At 35.6% G+C, this 16,110-nt stretch overlaps 1 protein-coding gene across 2 annotated transcripts in view; it reads right to left on the reverse strand.

Annotated features, from left to right (window-relative positions):
• Positions 1 to 16,110, reverse strand: part of RBL1 (RB transcriptional corepressor like 1) — a 30,038-nt gene continuing 13,928 nt past the window's right edge. Inside the window, exons 13-22 of one of the 2 annotated variants that reach the window (XM_034414090.2) lie at positions 15,944 to 16,108; positions 15,616 to 15,751; positions 13,361 to 13,597; positions 12,728 to 12,936; positions 10,435 to 10,611; positions 9,369 to 9,440; positions 9,168 to 9,243; positions 7,242 to 7,378; positions 4,737 to 4,901; positions 1 to 3,837 (exon numbers count right to left, since the gene is read on the reverse strand). In XM_034414090.2, the coding sequence (XP_034269981.1) occupies positions 3,667 to 3,837; positions 4,737 to 4,901; positions 7,242 to 7,378; positions 9,168 to 9,243; positions 9,369 to 9,440; positions 10,435 to 10,611; positions 12,728 to 12,936; positions 13,361 to 13,597; positions 15,616 to 15,751; positions 15,944 to 16,108 (1,545 nt within the window). In that variant the 3' untranslated portion in view covers positions 1 to 3,666. The remainder of the gene's footprint in view (positions 3,838 to 4,736; positions 4,902 to 7,241; positions 7,379 to 9,167; positions 9,244 to 9,368; positions 9,441 to 10,434; positions 10,612 to 12,727; positions 12,937 to 13,360; positions 13,598 to 15,615; positions 15,752 to 15,943; positions 16,109 to 16,110) is intronic. The other variant, XM_087889273.1, reaches the window with a different exon arrangement.

A 16,110-nucleotide genomic window follows, 5' to 3' on the forward strand; every position in this document is an offset into this window, starting at 1 on the left:
TTTTAGTTAACTGAAATAGAGATTTTATTCAAATATTGAAGGTCTACAAAGAAAACAAAGGACTATGTTCTGGCTTTCGAGTATTAAAGGGCAACTAAAGCATTATAATACTACATAGAATATAATAGTATCTAGTGACAATCTACACACAGATGTTTAATAAGTTTTAAGATTATCTGATAAACATGAACTAAAGAAGTGGAAATGTACACCTCTATCCATAGAAGCATAGCTATAGAGGTTGACTGCAAGCAATACCTTTCTGTACAATTTATTACATTATTTACCAGCCATCTCACTGTCACACGACTTTTGAGTGACTTACAAAATGATAAAACAATATTATAAAAAGGTTAAAACAGTAAGACAATAAATACATTAAAAAATAAAGAAATAGCTAAGATAGCAAGGAGTAGAGTGGAGGTGGGATATTCTAATCCAGTAATCAACTCTAGAAAGGGACACCCCCATTTGGGTCCCAGGACAATCAGCAGAATACGGTTTTGAGGCCCTTACGGATGTGTGTGTGAGTGTGTGTCTGATTCACATGAGGGATATGATGTTCCGGGGGGGAGGGGGGGTGCTGCAGCAGAAAAGGCTCTTCTCCTGGACCCCCATCAGCTGAAATTCCTTGGCCAATGGGGTCTACAGCATCCCTCTTCTTCTGGGATGGTTGCCCTGACAGAAAGGGTGTGCTGTGAACCCCATTTGGAAGTCGGTGTAACGATGCATAAATAGGTGCAAGGGAATGCAGCTTGGATTCCCAACTGACAATCCAGACTACATTCCGTCATATCAGGTGATGCTGTATCAAGCACATGGGACAAAGATGTGGGCATATGGCTACATGTGAGAGAAGACAGAGGCAGACCTTGTTTGTGGTAAGCCTATTTTAGGATTTATATTTGTATTCAAAATCATAAGAAACTGTAAGGCTTATTTATAGCAAACATAGCCAGGTGAGGGGGGATTGGGGGAGGAATCCAAATAATGCCCAAAAGTTAAAAAATAAAATAAAATACAACAACGTGCAGGAAAGAAAGGGTCATTATCCACACTCCCCCAGTTATTTCCTCTTTTAGTGATTTTCTTGGTAGTTGAAATGGTCTGGATGAGCATTCATTTCTAGTGTAACTTGGATTTTTGATAAAAGAGATCAGTACTGTTACAGAGGTTAGGGACTATCATAAATACTTGCCTTGAGCGCTATTTTCCTCATTTTTAGTAAACATTCATTGAGGCACTGTAATTCAAGTACATAATTTCCATATGGTTCAAAATAACAAAACAGTTCAAATCAGATCAGAATGAAGTTTTTTTTAATTAAGAAGTTCTATTTACAAGGATAGATCCAAAGAGTTAAGTTCTAGAAAATAAAACCACTTTTTAATCTGGAACATCAGTCATATATCATAGTCAACTTGTAATGAATACAAAAATTATAATTAATATAAACCTCAATATAAATTATCAATGCATAATTAAGCCAAATTTCAGCATCAAACTTTTAATGTCAGACCTGAGAATATGTCTATTGGAAAGATAAATAAAGAAAACAAGGATATAACTAGAGTTCATGGGTAGTAAGGCAAACCTTTGGGAGGTTGGGGCCTCCATCCAAACATTAGTCATCAACACTGCTACATTTGAAATGAGTAGACCAGGGGTGAAATGCTACCAGTTCGCACCGGTGCAGATAAACCAGTAGCAGTGGCGGCATGTGATTCGGTGAACTGGTAGCAGTGGCAGCACAAAGCTCCGCCCACCCACTTGGATGTCATTACTTCCTGTTTTTAACCAGGAAGTAACCTGTTTTTGACCCTCTGCGCATGTGCAGGTGTGCACATGCGCAGAGGATCCAAAATTGCAAATGACGCACACACACGCACTTCCAAACCTGTAAGGAAGGTAAGTAGATTTCACCCCTGGGGTAGACCTATTCTGATGTCTGGAGTTTTGTATCAGTGGTAGACTGGACTACTCTTATTAGGAGCAGAAACTATAAAAATCAGACAGCCACTAAATGGTACTCATAAGTTAGGGATTTCTGTTATCTCTGTGCTGCCACTTAGGAGTCTCAAGAGTTAGTGGAGGCAGCTGCTATGTTTGGTCTATTGCATGCATCAAATCTCAGCAGCAATCATTGTTCAGTTTTCTTGTTTGTTTGTTTTTTTAAAAAACTGAAGGCCTGGGAGGACACTTTTTTCTTTGAAGATCCTAAGGTAGTCCCCTTCCCTGCCTTGAATGTATTTATATCATTGAGAGAAAAGTAAACATTAAGACGGATTGACTAGAAAAGAAAGGTAAAAACCAATTGCATATAATTGAAACTATACTCTGACTATAATTTTATGTCACACTCTGTGATAACAAGCCAATATTTCAAAAGGTAAAACACTTTTCTCCCCAAAGAAAAAAAAAAACACCTTTTATAAATATATTTAAGTCTATTGTAAAACATTTTTCAGCGTATTATTTGGCTCTATGGTGGTTTATTAAATGATAGCTCTCAATCCATTATACTATGGAATACTAACTAAATATAAAAATCCTTTTTAGAATTGATTAAACTGTTATAAAAGCAATCTTAACAAAAGTTAAACCTTTCTATATATGAATCAGAAATACAAAATATTTTATGGTTCTTAAATAGTTAGAATGATCCTCTATGATGGAACTTCTCTTTCTATATTTTCATAAAATATTTCTAATGAATTTCCCTCTATAAAAAAAATCAGCATTTTTTTTAAAAAGTAGCCAAATAGAATACTACAGTTAAAACCTTATAATATTTCATACTTATTTTATGTATACACTTAATTTGATAAGGCTTATATTTTGTGTAGATACTACACAAAGGAAAATAAGCTTTTCAGGTTGAGCTAAGAGTTCAGTGCTTTACAGCAGCGATCCCCAATCTTTCTGGCTCTGCAGACCGCCGGCAATAACAGGAGGGGAAAGGGGATGCTTTCACACAAGCAGTGTGTGTGTGTGCAGCTCCATTTGCACAAGCGGTGGCACATAAACCTGTCACTCGCACAAATGGAGCTGCATGTGCTCACACGCTCCCCGCTGCTTGCACGGCCCAGTTCCGAACAGGCCACGGCCCAGGGGTGGGGACCCCTGCTTTACAGAATAGCTTATTCAAAGCATTTTTCCAACCTTTCAAACGGGAAATATCTCCGTTCTAAACGACAACACCTTATCTTACTGTATCAATGATTAACTGTATCTTATCTTATCTTATATTAAAATAATGCACAGATCCTAATATTCTTTTAAACAATAATACCAAAAATGTTTTCAAGTCAACGATAAACCCAAATTACTATGACAGTAAATAATAGACATTGTAAATGTTGAGAAAGCCATCTTAAATCAAGATTTTCTCACAAGCTCCTACTTTCACATATTATTCCAATAACCTTTTAATAACCTTAAAATGTATTATTTAATATAGCTGATAAAACCTTCAAAATAATGATATAAATTCAAGAGTATAAAAATCAAAATTCATAACTGCCATAAATTTTCTTTTGATAATGGAGCATCTTAAAATTCTAATACAATGATTGATAACCGTCTACCTACAAAACATAAAAACTTTAGGAAGGACAGATAATTGAGTCACAAGAAAGCTTTGGTGCTCACAGCATCTTTGCTGATTTAATGGTTTGCTCTTTCACTGACAACATCTTGAAGACGTTTAAGTAAAACATCATCATTCTCCTGACAAAGTCTCTTAGCTGGTGATTCTGTGTCACTATCAATTGATATTGCTCTCTTCTTTGGCCTCTGTCCTTCTTGTTTAATCATATTGTTAATTTCCTTCAAACTCTGTCAAATTGAAAACAATAAAAATAATACTAAATTTCACAGTTAAGAGAGCTTAATATGTTTTATTAGGTTTTGATTTTTCAAAGTAAATTTGTATACTGCAATTAATATTTTCATATAATAGTCTAATTTTTATCACTGTCAGATCTGCTGCAACTTAAATCTCTAAATAGAAATGATCCTTGGCTCCATTTGTTGAGAAAGGTATAGTTTTATTAAAAGCCAGTGCATTGCAATTGCATGCAAAAATTCATAAATTCAACTTTTCCCTCTCTTTGCTGCCTCCCCAACGCCACACACACATCCCAAATAGTTCAAGCAAGATGTTTTGAGAATGGTCACTTCAAACATAGGTTGGTATGCAGCTGCTTTCTTCTCCCAGCTGGGTGACCTTGAAACAGCCTTCCAGGCAGGGGTGGGTTCTACTTTACTACTGGTTCACAACGGGAGCGTGCATGCTTGCATCGCTCGCGCTTCTGCGCAGATCGTCCATTATGATGTTTGGGTGGGTAGGCAGAGCCTCCCGCTGCTTTTACTACCAGTTCACAAGAACTGGGAGTAACCCACTACTGCTTCCAGAGAGATACAGGAGGTGGGGGGATACAGCAGTTCCTCTTGCTTTCCCAAGCAGCAGTCACTTTTGCTTTCCCCCCAAGCAAGACTCCCCTCCCATCCACCTTCCCCATAGTTCTTAGCAGACTGTCACCTCATGGTATCTCATGGTATTGAAGTACAAGCTGAGAGTGAGGTGGCAGTTAAGTCACTTTCAATTTTTCTGTCTAATATTTAATTATCATATTTCTATCTGGATCCTTTAAAAAAGGTCAGAAAGACTATACTGAAGTCAACATTTAAAAATGATGTTTTTAACTCTTAATTGTTAGAAAAATATATCTTACCTTAGAGGGGCTCCCATTAAATTTATATAATAGTGCACTCTTAGGTGTTAGGCAAGAACCATTCTTGTGTGGTGAAACATAAAGAGAATGTTGCTGAGAAATTCGCCGAGGAGATACTGGTAGTTGTTTAATGCTGGGGAAGGGGGAAAGCGGAGGTGCTTCCACCTGAGGAGAAAAAAGATTACATTTAGATACTTTTTTATTATAACTTGAATTAATATGCATTTACTCAGAAGTTGGCACTCTTTTGCATCTGAGGGCTGCTCTTTTAAAATTATTGTTTTTATTCCTTCTGGCATCCAGGCAAGACATTGATATTTCAGGATTTATTTTCCCATAGTACTAGCTGTGTATAATAAAGTTGTCTTTAACAAACTGGTTTAGATATGTAAAATGAATACAAAGGCTTACACAATGGGGTTTTTTGTTTGCTTCTGAAATACAGTTATGGTGATATTTTTTGTATTTTGGATACATGTGTTTTCTCAGTTAACCTCTCATCTAACTGAAGCTTTAAAAATGACAGTCATTTCTCTGCTCAAGTTATTTTATACCCCAATTAGCTGATAACTCTTTTTTCTTCACTTAAGATTTCTAGAAGCTGTAGCCATTAGTTAGCAAAAACTAAACCAAAATCATCATCATCAACTGAACTCATTTTTGTTACTGAAATTTTAACTCACAGTATGTTTTTCAACTATTTTAACTTCCCATTAAAATATAAACATTTAGAATATGGTATGTGAAAAGAAAATTATTTATGAAATACAGGTAAGTTATTTTTAACTTATGAGTTGCATTTATATCTTGCCTTTCTTTCAAGAGATCAAAGCATGTCCTATTCCCCCTCTGAATTTAATACTTGTAACAACCCCAGGAAATAGATTGGTAGCAGTGACTGGTCCAAAGTCACTCTGGGCTCCATAGCTGAAGAAGAATTTCAATCCTATTTTCTCCATTCCCGGTTACTCTTCCACAATGATTAAAAATACGTTATGCTACAGTAATTAAAATAAAAAAATCATGGATCTTTGAACATTAGGAAAAGATAAAGATGACTGAATGATTTTTCAAAAAATACTTCAAAAATTATTGGAGATTAGCCTCTATAATAAATGAAGACAATTTGCAATTATTCAAATAATAGTAGATAGAAACTTTATGTTTTGAAGTACCTTACAAGACAGATCTCCCTTGGTTACAAAAAAGATTTTTAAAGGATTAGAAAGATAATGTAGTAACTAAATTGTTAAGCTAGGAATAGGGGGACCTAAACTCTGGGCATCATTTGTCTCTGAAGCTCACTGGGTCAATCACTTTTCTTCAGCCTAACCATACTAACAAGGGTTAGAAGGGAGCACTATATATACTGCCATCTGCTCCTGAATGAAAAATGTATAGAAATTTAATTAATTAAATGTGATTAATTTTTAGAAAATTTTAGTTAACCCATCGTTATATATTATCTTTGAACATTTTTAATTTGCTTTAAGTTCTAAATTCATACAAACTATGTGATAAATAATAAGTTTAACAACTCAGAAATATAAATAGGTCAATGTGCAGTTAATGAATCCTACAAAATTGTATTATTCAAATTAACATTTGTTGAAGTGATATTTCTATGGGAAATAGGATAATTGGTTCCAGCTTAATGGAATTAGGCAATTAACATTTTAAAATATAAATGTAATATGCTTTTCAATGATTACTATACATGATTAAAAGATAAATCCACACCCACAGCATACCTATCTCTTGTATTTTGGTGTAGGTGTTCAAAATGAGCTTCTTTTTAAAGCTTCTCTTGAACAGAACTTTTCTTTTAGTCATTAAAGTCTAAAACCTCAACAGTAACCGTGCATGCACTAGCTTTAACTTCACATGTGCTAGCCCAGTGATGGCTAACCTTTTTGCCATCGCGTGTCAAAAGCGGGGGGAGTGCGGGGTGGTAGCGCATGTGCGTGCCCGCACGCATAATTCTATGCACCCTGGGCCCCCCCTGCACAAGCACGTGTGATTCTCCCCATGGTCCCCCCATTTTTGGCATGTGATGGCACAATGGGCCCGGTAGGCCCGTTTTTCGCCCTCCCAGGCGCCAGAGGCTTTCTAGGAGCCGGGGGAGGATGAAAACAGCCTTCCCCACACATCCCCAGAGGCCCTCCAGAGGCCAGAAACAGCCCATTTGCCAACTTCCGGTGGGCCCAGAAGGCCCGAAAATCAGCTGGCCAGTGTGCACATGCGTGCTGGAGCTGAGCTAGGGCAACACTCGCGTGCCCATCAATATGGCTCCGCGTGCCACCTGTGGCACACGTGCCATAGGTTCGCCATCACGGTGCTAGCCTCAACTGTGTGTGCATTAACTTTGCACTAACTGAATTTTGGCTCACATCAAATGCAACCTGGTATTAATTTATCATTTCTATTAAATAAATTTGTCACACTATTCAAACATGCAAAAATGAAAGAAATGAAAAGGATGGGGAGAATTTGAGATTCACATACCATATAATCATGGTTGGAAACATATTTCAATACAAAATTTATCACTTTTTTTACATAAATAGTGTTGTAAAACATTATAAGATCGCCTCTCTCTTCTTTTTCCAAATCTCTATAATTGTTCATCTTCCCGCAGACACCTTTGAAAGGAAGGCAGAAGGCAAGATAAATATAATAAGTTTCTAAATTTAAAAAGGAAAGCAGAAAATATGTTGTCTTTACCACAAAGGCTATTTTTCCTCCCTCCTTTTTTCCACCACCTTCCCAATCCGCAGAATTAATAAAAGCAAACAACACCAGTAGATGCTTTATTTGGAATCAAGTCATGAGAGGAATGTAAGCTAGTCCTATATACATATACATAGGCTTGTAGTCTAAATGGTATTGCAATAAATGAGTTGACCCAGTGCATATACATGATATAACCAGATCGCCAGGTTATATCGGACCAGGTCCCCTACCTACCACTGTCAGTATCATTAAGTTTTGTTAGCAACAAAACTAGCACAACACATTTCTGTATATACGCTATATGAAAAAAAAAACTCAGCAAGAAATCATGGCTAAATGTCATGTCTGGAATTAATTTATACTGAGAGTAAGCCCTATTGAACATGGACATCCTTCTGAGTAAGTACACTTATGTTGGGAAAAATATTGAAGAAATACTGTGTTTCCCCAAAAATAGGACATGTCCAGATAATATTTATTTTATTTTATTTAATTTGTATACCGCCCTTCTCCAACAGGACTCAGGGCGGTGAACAGCCAAGGTAAAACATAACATATAAAATTTAAAAACAATTTAAAAAACATTAAATAATTTTGGCTATCCATTTAAAACAACCCGGGTTAAAACCAATTACAAATTAAAATCGAAGGGATGGGATCAAGCCAGCTCGGCTAGGTGAAAAAGATGTGTTTTCAGGGCCCGACGAAAAGTCCGGATGTCTGGTATCGTGCGTATCTCCGGGGGTAGGTCGTTCCAGAGGGCAGTTGCCGCCACAGAGAAGGCTCTCCCTCTGGGGGTCGCCAGCCGACATTGTCTGGCCGACGGCACCCTGAGGAGTCCCTCTCTGTGGGAGCGTACTGGTCGGCGGGAGGCTATTGGCAGAAGGCGGTCTCGTAAATACCCCGGCCCTAAGCCATGGAGCGCTTTAAAGGTGGTCACTAACACTGGCAAGGGGAATGGCAGGTGGGGAGAGGTGGGACGGCGGAGAAGCGAGAATTCTGCCGCTTGCCCAAACCCCAGATCTCCTGTTTGCCCTGCAGGCTCTTCAAGAAGAAGGTGATCGAGGCAGAGCAGCTGGTCGGTGCTCCGGCACCAGTCCCCCTGCCGGGAGCCGAGGGTTTGAGGTCCTGCACCTCAAAAATAATAAGACCCCTGATAATAAGGCCAAGGCCATATTTCAGGAGTCAAAAGAAAATAAGACCCTGTCTTATTTTCAGGGAAACACGGTAGTAACATATTTTGAAACCACATGTTTCTTAGAATAGATTCTATTTCTGGGACTGTTTTCTATAAAATCCAAGTTGCTGTGTTTATCATGAACTAAAATGCTTTACTTGATCAGAAAATGGAGGTCACAATGCAAATATATTGATAATATTTGTTAAGCCCACAGGTTAAATTGTTAACTACATTTTCTTATTTGTATTATAACATCAACATCACTACAGTTGTTCCTATTCTCATCTTTATATAAGTCGGCCTTTAAATATGCTAGAATGTTTTACTTTACGATTATAGGGAAAGAATTTAAGTGAAACAGTATTTTCAAACCTATAGACATATTTAAAAATAAAATGGTTTCCATCTAATTTTGAATAATAAGGCAATGTATTCTAAATGTTACCTATTCAAGAGAATCCTATTGTCAAGTATACATGTTAGCTTAAAATAGTATAGTATAATTATGACCCTGTTACCTTCATTTGACATGCTTTCATGTTTTACATCTATTACATCAGCTTGTACTTTTTTCAGTAAGACACTTCTATATACCTAGAGAACAAAAAACAGCAAGATTTTGTAATTTGAGGGAGCATGATTGGAACTATTCTTAAAACTGCAAACAGAATTTAAATAGCAAAAGCAAAATATTTATAAATGTGCTGAAATATACTTACATAACTGTTAGCTTGTGGCTGATTTCTATAACTTTTCATTATGTCCTGAAAAGTTCTTTCTTCCTTAGACACCTGAGCAAGAAGCAGTTGTAACTGATTAAAAAGAAAAGGCTTCTATACATAAACCTAAAATAGCTTTCTACAGCATTTTCAAAGAAGAGTCATTGGATATAATCACAACTAGGAAAAAAACTCATTCTCTATTTTTTCTGAATCTTGCTAAAAATTTTGATCTCAAATATCATAGAGATCCACACCTAATGAAATTGAAGCATTTAAACTAATTCCACTTCATGTTTGCTTAGCAGCTGCTAGCTTAGTTTCTCAGTGCTAACAAATTAGAGAAAATGATTTTTCTTCCCGTAATCTACTACCTGATCTTCATATTCATTTTCCACCAATCACATAATTTCGAATTTAAAAAGCTCAAATAAGCAATCACAAATACTGAAATAATTGTTAGGAACTGCTGTATAACAAAAATCTGATAAGCTACTAGTAGCAGTAGTAGTAATTTTATTTAACATGTACTTGCAAAGAAAAGTATGTTCTAGAAAGGGACTATGTATAAAATGCAAGGGCATCTAATCAAACTTGTCTATAATGATGCTATGCAGTACTTCAGAAAAAATGAAAAATATTTCAGAGCTTGGAAGAACCCAAATATAGCTCTAAAGCAGCAGTGTCTTCTTTAGGGATCATACTACATACTACAGTTGCTAGATATCAGAAAAGATATTATTGCTTTAAAGAGTTGCACACAGGAGCTACATTTGTGCTCCTACTTTGAAGTATCTTTTCCAATTTATTTTCAAAGCATAATATCTCTTTTTTGCATATAATCATTTGTGCTGTGGTAATAATGGAAAATAACCTATTACCTCTTGCAGCAATATCCTGCTTAGCTGGCCAAAAGAAAACATTTATTTAGAGTACCTGGAAACAATGAACCTAGGAATATGAAAAACATTTTAAGAATATTTGTTCTTTAAGCAATTTATTAAAATAAGGTATTACGAAGTTCATTCCAGAACATTAAAAAATTACATTTTGAAGGATCTCTTACCTTTGCCATGATATAAAAAGCACAGAGAAGAAGCTGATCCAAGTGTCTATCTTTCATTAGATCTGTACAATGGACTAAAGTGAATTCAAAACAAGTCCATATCTTCCCTCGTAAATCATTGGAAACATCCAGCTTTGAGCATAGATCACGTAATCGAACACTTGCCAAATTGTAGACCTAAGAGGAAAAGCCACACTAAAGTTTAGTGTGTTTTTTTTTTTTTTTGGTGCTTGTTTTCAGGAATTTGAATCCGTTCTGGAAAATGGGTAGTGGTATAATGCTGCTAATTTAAATTTTTTGCAAGTTTATGACCATAATGCTGAAAATTACTTTGTAATTTAATTATTTTCAGGCATGCTTTGAATAATGACTGGATCCAAAGACTCTTTTTAACATTGAGATTTTATTATATACATTATAGTTGCTTGACATTATTCAAATTGATAGTATAGAATATAAAATGTAGAATGAAATACTGAAACAAAACTGAAAAAATAAAACATAAAAAAATCATAAGGAAAAATTTTCAATAGCTCATTTCCCCTCTTCTTTAGCCACTGTCCCTAACCACTAATCACTATGCAAATATTTGTACTTTTCTTGTAATGTTGGCTAGGTACACTCAAATGGCTGGTTGACTATGCATAACATGGCAAAGCACCTGGACAAGGGCCTCCTTTATCTATGTCTTTTTATTGAATAAGATAAAGGCACACAAATGTGGAAATAGTAATCATTTTTTTTATCTTGAAAACTAAAACTCAGGAACTTTTAAATAGGAATTCTGTCAAGCTTTTAGAAACTCTATATAAATAGCAACTATCAGACTACTCCTAAAGATATCAGAGAAATATGGCATGACTATTAGGTCTTATCTTTATCAAATGATGTGTTTTATCATCAATTTTTTTCTTTCATATTTCTTACCAATTAAGCCAAAACAGGTATTAGCCAAGGAGATCTCTGTGGATGCAGGTGTTTGCTTTTTGTTCCCTTACCATTTTCATTGTTTCTGCTCTTTGAGGATGCAAGCCTGTATTCTTTTTTTGCCTTCTATTTTCTGAGGTCATTTTTAATAGCTTTCTTGCTTTTGTTTGTTAATCATGTCATTATCAGTGATATTAAATATCACTGAACAGTGATATTGTTCATTTAGAACAATTAATCAATGGAAAGACTTGCCTCCAAAGTTGTGGGTACGCCAAAACTGGAGGTTTTTAAGAAGAGATTGGACAACCATGTGTCTGAAAATGGTCTAGGATTTTGCTTAAAAAGGGGTTTGAACTACAAGATTTCCAATGGCCCTTCCAACTGTTACTTTGTTATAGGTTTCCTGACTTGCAATTCATTTGCAGATGAAGAGCTATGATTATTGCTTTAAACAAGTCTCAAATATTCTGAAATATTGATCCTGTTTCTCCTTCATGCCTTTCTGTTTGAAGTTTCTTATTCTAAAGTTCAATGGACCTAATATATGTTTGACTGCCTCAGCAATTTTCAGTTATGTATATATTATATCTGAACACACTGTAGTCAATGTAATCTATTCCAGATCGAGTGATGAGTGCCACTTAGAAATAATCCTAAATTGATTCCACAAGCAATTCTATGAGCAGTTTTTACAGAGTTATTAGAAAGTTAACCTCTATCATTTATATGAAAACTAAATGAAAGTTTTTGAATTATCTTGGATTCTAGTTGGATATCTCTCTTATTCTACTTTCAACATCACTTTGAGAATTTTAACTAGGGAAATAATACTCGAAATACAAAAATATTTTAGGTTTCCATCCATAACAATTCTGCAGAAAGGTCTGCCTCACATATTTCTGACCTTTAAATTGTTATACTACATTGGTGCTGCGTGTATTTTCTTTTTCTTAAAGAGTTTGAATCCAGACAGGCACTTAAATTCTGTTTTGGTTTATAAGCTTCTAACATCAACATGTAAGATCTGCACAAAAGTACCTTTCCAAATGTCTTTTTATTTTACAATTCTTTGTTCTTTTTGACAAGATATGTTCTACTGTGGATTCATATTTGAGTTTATCTCATTGTGATTATAAAAAAAATGGATTATCACAAACATTTTTATTTTCTAGAGATTATCTATTATAAGCAGAATAGTCCTCATCTCATGTTAGCTTTCAAATGTGTTGTGGTTTTTAGTAACTCTACTTTGTATACAACTTTTACTGATTTTAATGTTTAGATTATTTTTACGAAAGATTTCTGCTAGTGGTCATGGTGGAATATCATTTTAATACAAAACATATTTACAAATACATTCTACCTTTCTGAAAAAAAGTGCTAGAGATCCAGTTTTCTTTGGCTTGTTTCCTGCTGAATGAAAGGGTTCATTTGGAGGAGGCTGACTTGAACAAACAGTCATTAAAGCATCAGCACTGAGTGGGACTTGTCCATAGCTGTCCACTTTAGAGTCTTCAGATAGATTGACTGCAATAGGTATCAATGTGATCCTTCCTGTCTCATTTGTATTACCTAAGATACATGCAAAAGTTATTGATCTGTTTATAATATCCTTTCTTAGGCTAGAATAAACATTCTGAAAATGCATATTAAGTCAATACAGAAGACTCTACGTCTTAATACAACCTTATTTTTTTCAACAGACTAATGTAATTTAGGAATAGGTGATTCATGGGCCTACTGAAGTTCCTCATTGTTGCCTCAATAAACACTGCATTTTGTATTTACATTAATTAATACTTTAATTAACACATTAACACACAAAATGCTATTAAGTAGCTTCCCCCCCCCCCCCCGCTGGTAAAAAAATGTAACACTAAATTGAACAACAATTTGCTCTTTTTTCATACCCGTGTTTAAGATAATTATTTCACTCCAAAAATGTTCACTACCATTACCCTTTGCCATTAAAAATTCTAATAAAAACTGTACCTACCCTGTAATGGGATTGTTACTTTTTGTCTTGTTACTGCAGTTTGTGCCATAGTTAGAGCAATTTCATCAGGTGAAACAGACATATGCTTGTCTGTTGTCAGCTTCATTGCTTCAGCATATTTTTTTTCTACAGATTTTGTGGGAGGGCTTTCATCTCCAAAAAGCCTTCTTTTAGCACTCCCTGCCATAGGAGAATTGTAACGGTCATGAATGGAGATTGGAGACAATAGCTGCAAATCTAAAATAAGAGAAAAGCATTACTTCAAAATGCAGTAAATCAGAGGGACAAAAATATTTTGCATTTGGAACAAACTAGAGTATGTTCAAAAGTGGAACACTGAAGGCCAAATAATACTTCTATAGTCTTATAATAATTAGTTTTCATTTTACAATAAATTACACTATATTTCACTGGAATATTTTTTGAGTTTATATAAGTAGTCACATTTATATCTAACTGAATTTTTCAGTTCTCTACAAATCAAGGCATTTACTAGAAAATGTAGTATACTCAGTTTGTGTAAAATAAGAGGGAAGAGACAACATTATCTGAAGGATCTGTTCTTTGACAATTCACTCATTTAGAATTCCCCTCCCCAAAGGACAGTGAAAATCATGGCTATCACTCAGCCTCCTTTCATATTGCTTTAGAATCCATTTCCTGGTACCAGTTATTGTCATTTCAATTTGGTTGCACTTTCTCAAACACATTTTATTGAAAAGGATAAGCTTTCATGAGATGCAGCTTATTTCATCAGATCATGGAGTAATTAGACTGATTTAGGATTTAAATATGGGATGGGGGGAGGGAGCTGCAGGGGTTATATTGATGAGAAGATTACAAGTATCTTATCAATTAACGGTTGTAACATGTTAAAAACCATTGTGTGTGGAGACTTTCTGAGATTGCTTGAAACTTTCTGATTTCTGATAATGGGAGTCCAGCAATCTCTTCAATTGTGTTTATTAAAGTCTCGTTTTTTCCAAAACAGTATCTTTAAGGTCTGCCATAGAATGTCTTGAGTAGTTGAAATGTTCCAGTATTACTTCATCCTTATTCACATACTCAGGTTCTCTGCTCCGGCGCTCAAGACATAACAAAAGGAGATAAGAGGCTAGGAGACGCCTCAAGGGCAATAAGGAAGCAGCACCCCTTATCCAGGGATATGCATGACATTTGGGATGCAATAAACATTAAACAACAGAACGTATCTGTTTAGGGTCAGTTTGCCCTTTTACAATTCTGTACCCACGTCAAATACCATTTGTCATCTCAGCACCTTGGCACGGAAGAGGCACTTCTGTCTTGACCAAAGATTTGATTTCTAATATTTGAGTTTTATCCCAATATCGAATCTTAGCCTGGCTCAAGTCCTGATGTCACATTGTGGCCATTAATTCTTTTAAGACAAGTTTGTCCCATCTAGAGGGGCACTGCTAACAAATCATGGCCTATAATCATATTAGAAGAACAGCATGTGAAGGCACCTTTAATCTTGAGTGTGTACTTGGGGCCTGTGAAAGTATAATTGGTATAGATTTGATGCTTTTTAAAAAAATCTGAGTTTCTTCCAAAGACTGAGTAAGGGAGGCCCATACTGGATTGATTCATGTGCAGAAGCATACCTAGCATATTTGGGATGTCACTAAGAGACAGTTTGGTATAGTGGTTAAAATATCAGACTAGAAACTAGGAAAGTGGGTTCCAGCCTTGTTTTGGGCGCAAGCCAGCTGGACAACCTTAGGTCAGTCACTTCTCTCAGCCCTAGGAAGAAAGAACTAGTAAGTCACTTCTAAAGGTATAATGTTTTCCCTGTCACTGTTGCACTGAAATAGATGATTGATGCATCAGCAGCATTGGCCCACATCCATACTTGCAGCTAACTTCCTCAATATCTTCAACAGTATTTGAAGTATTTGCTTGTGCACAGGTGGACAGCCTTGTCACAGCCTATGTCACAGTGGAGAACTGGATGGAAATGACAATTCAAACAAGCTTAGTTACAAAATAACCAGTTCTCTTTTCAGTCTAGTTTTTTTATTTCCAAGCTCATATGCTTTCCTGATGTTTTCCACAACCAATATTTAAGTGTAGAAATATTCCAGCACTAATGAAATTGAGCTAAAAAAAACTTTAGTTGTATGTTTTTCAGAAAGAAAAACACTAAAATGTGTTTTGTCTGGATTTTAATTAGATTTAATTCTATCACTGTATCTAAGTAGATGTTCTTTTAGATATGAAATAATTCAACTTACCTCGTCTATGACTGCCCTCATGATTTGTCCGAACCTCTTTTACTCTGGGGTGTATGATAGGAGATGCTGGCATCATGGGAAGATATCCTAATCCTTTCCCTCCATTTCCTGTTTCAAAATTATTTGGAAATATTACCTGGAGAAGGAAAGGTAACAATTTCAAAAGGTAAAAAATCATATTGTTTTACAATTGTTATAACTCATGTTTTTAATGCAAGGAATTTAGCTTTAACATGTTTTAGTCAGAGAGCATTTCCAGCATTTCAATGATATATGTATCAGAATAATTTTTCTGTGTTAAATATGAATTGTTTGCCGGACAGCATACTTCTTCACAGCGAGGAACCTCATCTTCTGAGGCTTGAAGGGCATCCCAAAGTACAGAGTTTTCTCTCCAGGCTAGATTTTCAAGTATCTGTTCCTCAATGCTGTTGAGGTGTTTTACCATATCTCTTGAGAGTCCTTCTTCCGAACGTATCAATACTTCAATCACCT

This window comes from Pantherophis guttatus, chromosome 3 (genome assembly GCF_059756535.1).
Source record: "Pantherophis guttatus breed Tessera chromosome 3, ASM5975653v1, whole genome shotgun sequence".
Lineage (NCBI taxonomy): Eukaryota > Metazoa > Chordata > Lepidosauria > Squamata > Colubridae > Pantherophis > Pantherophis guttatus.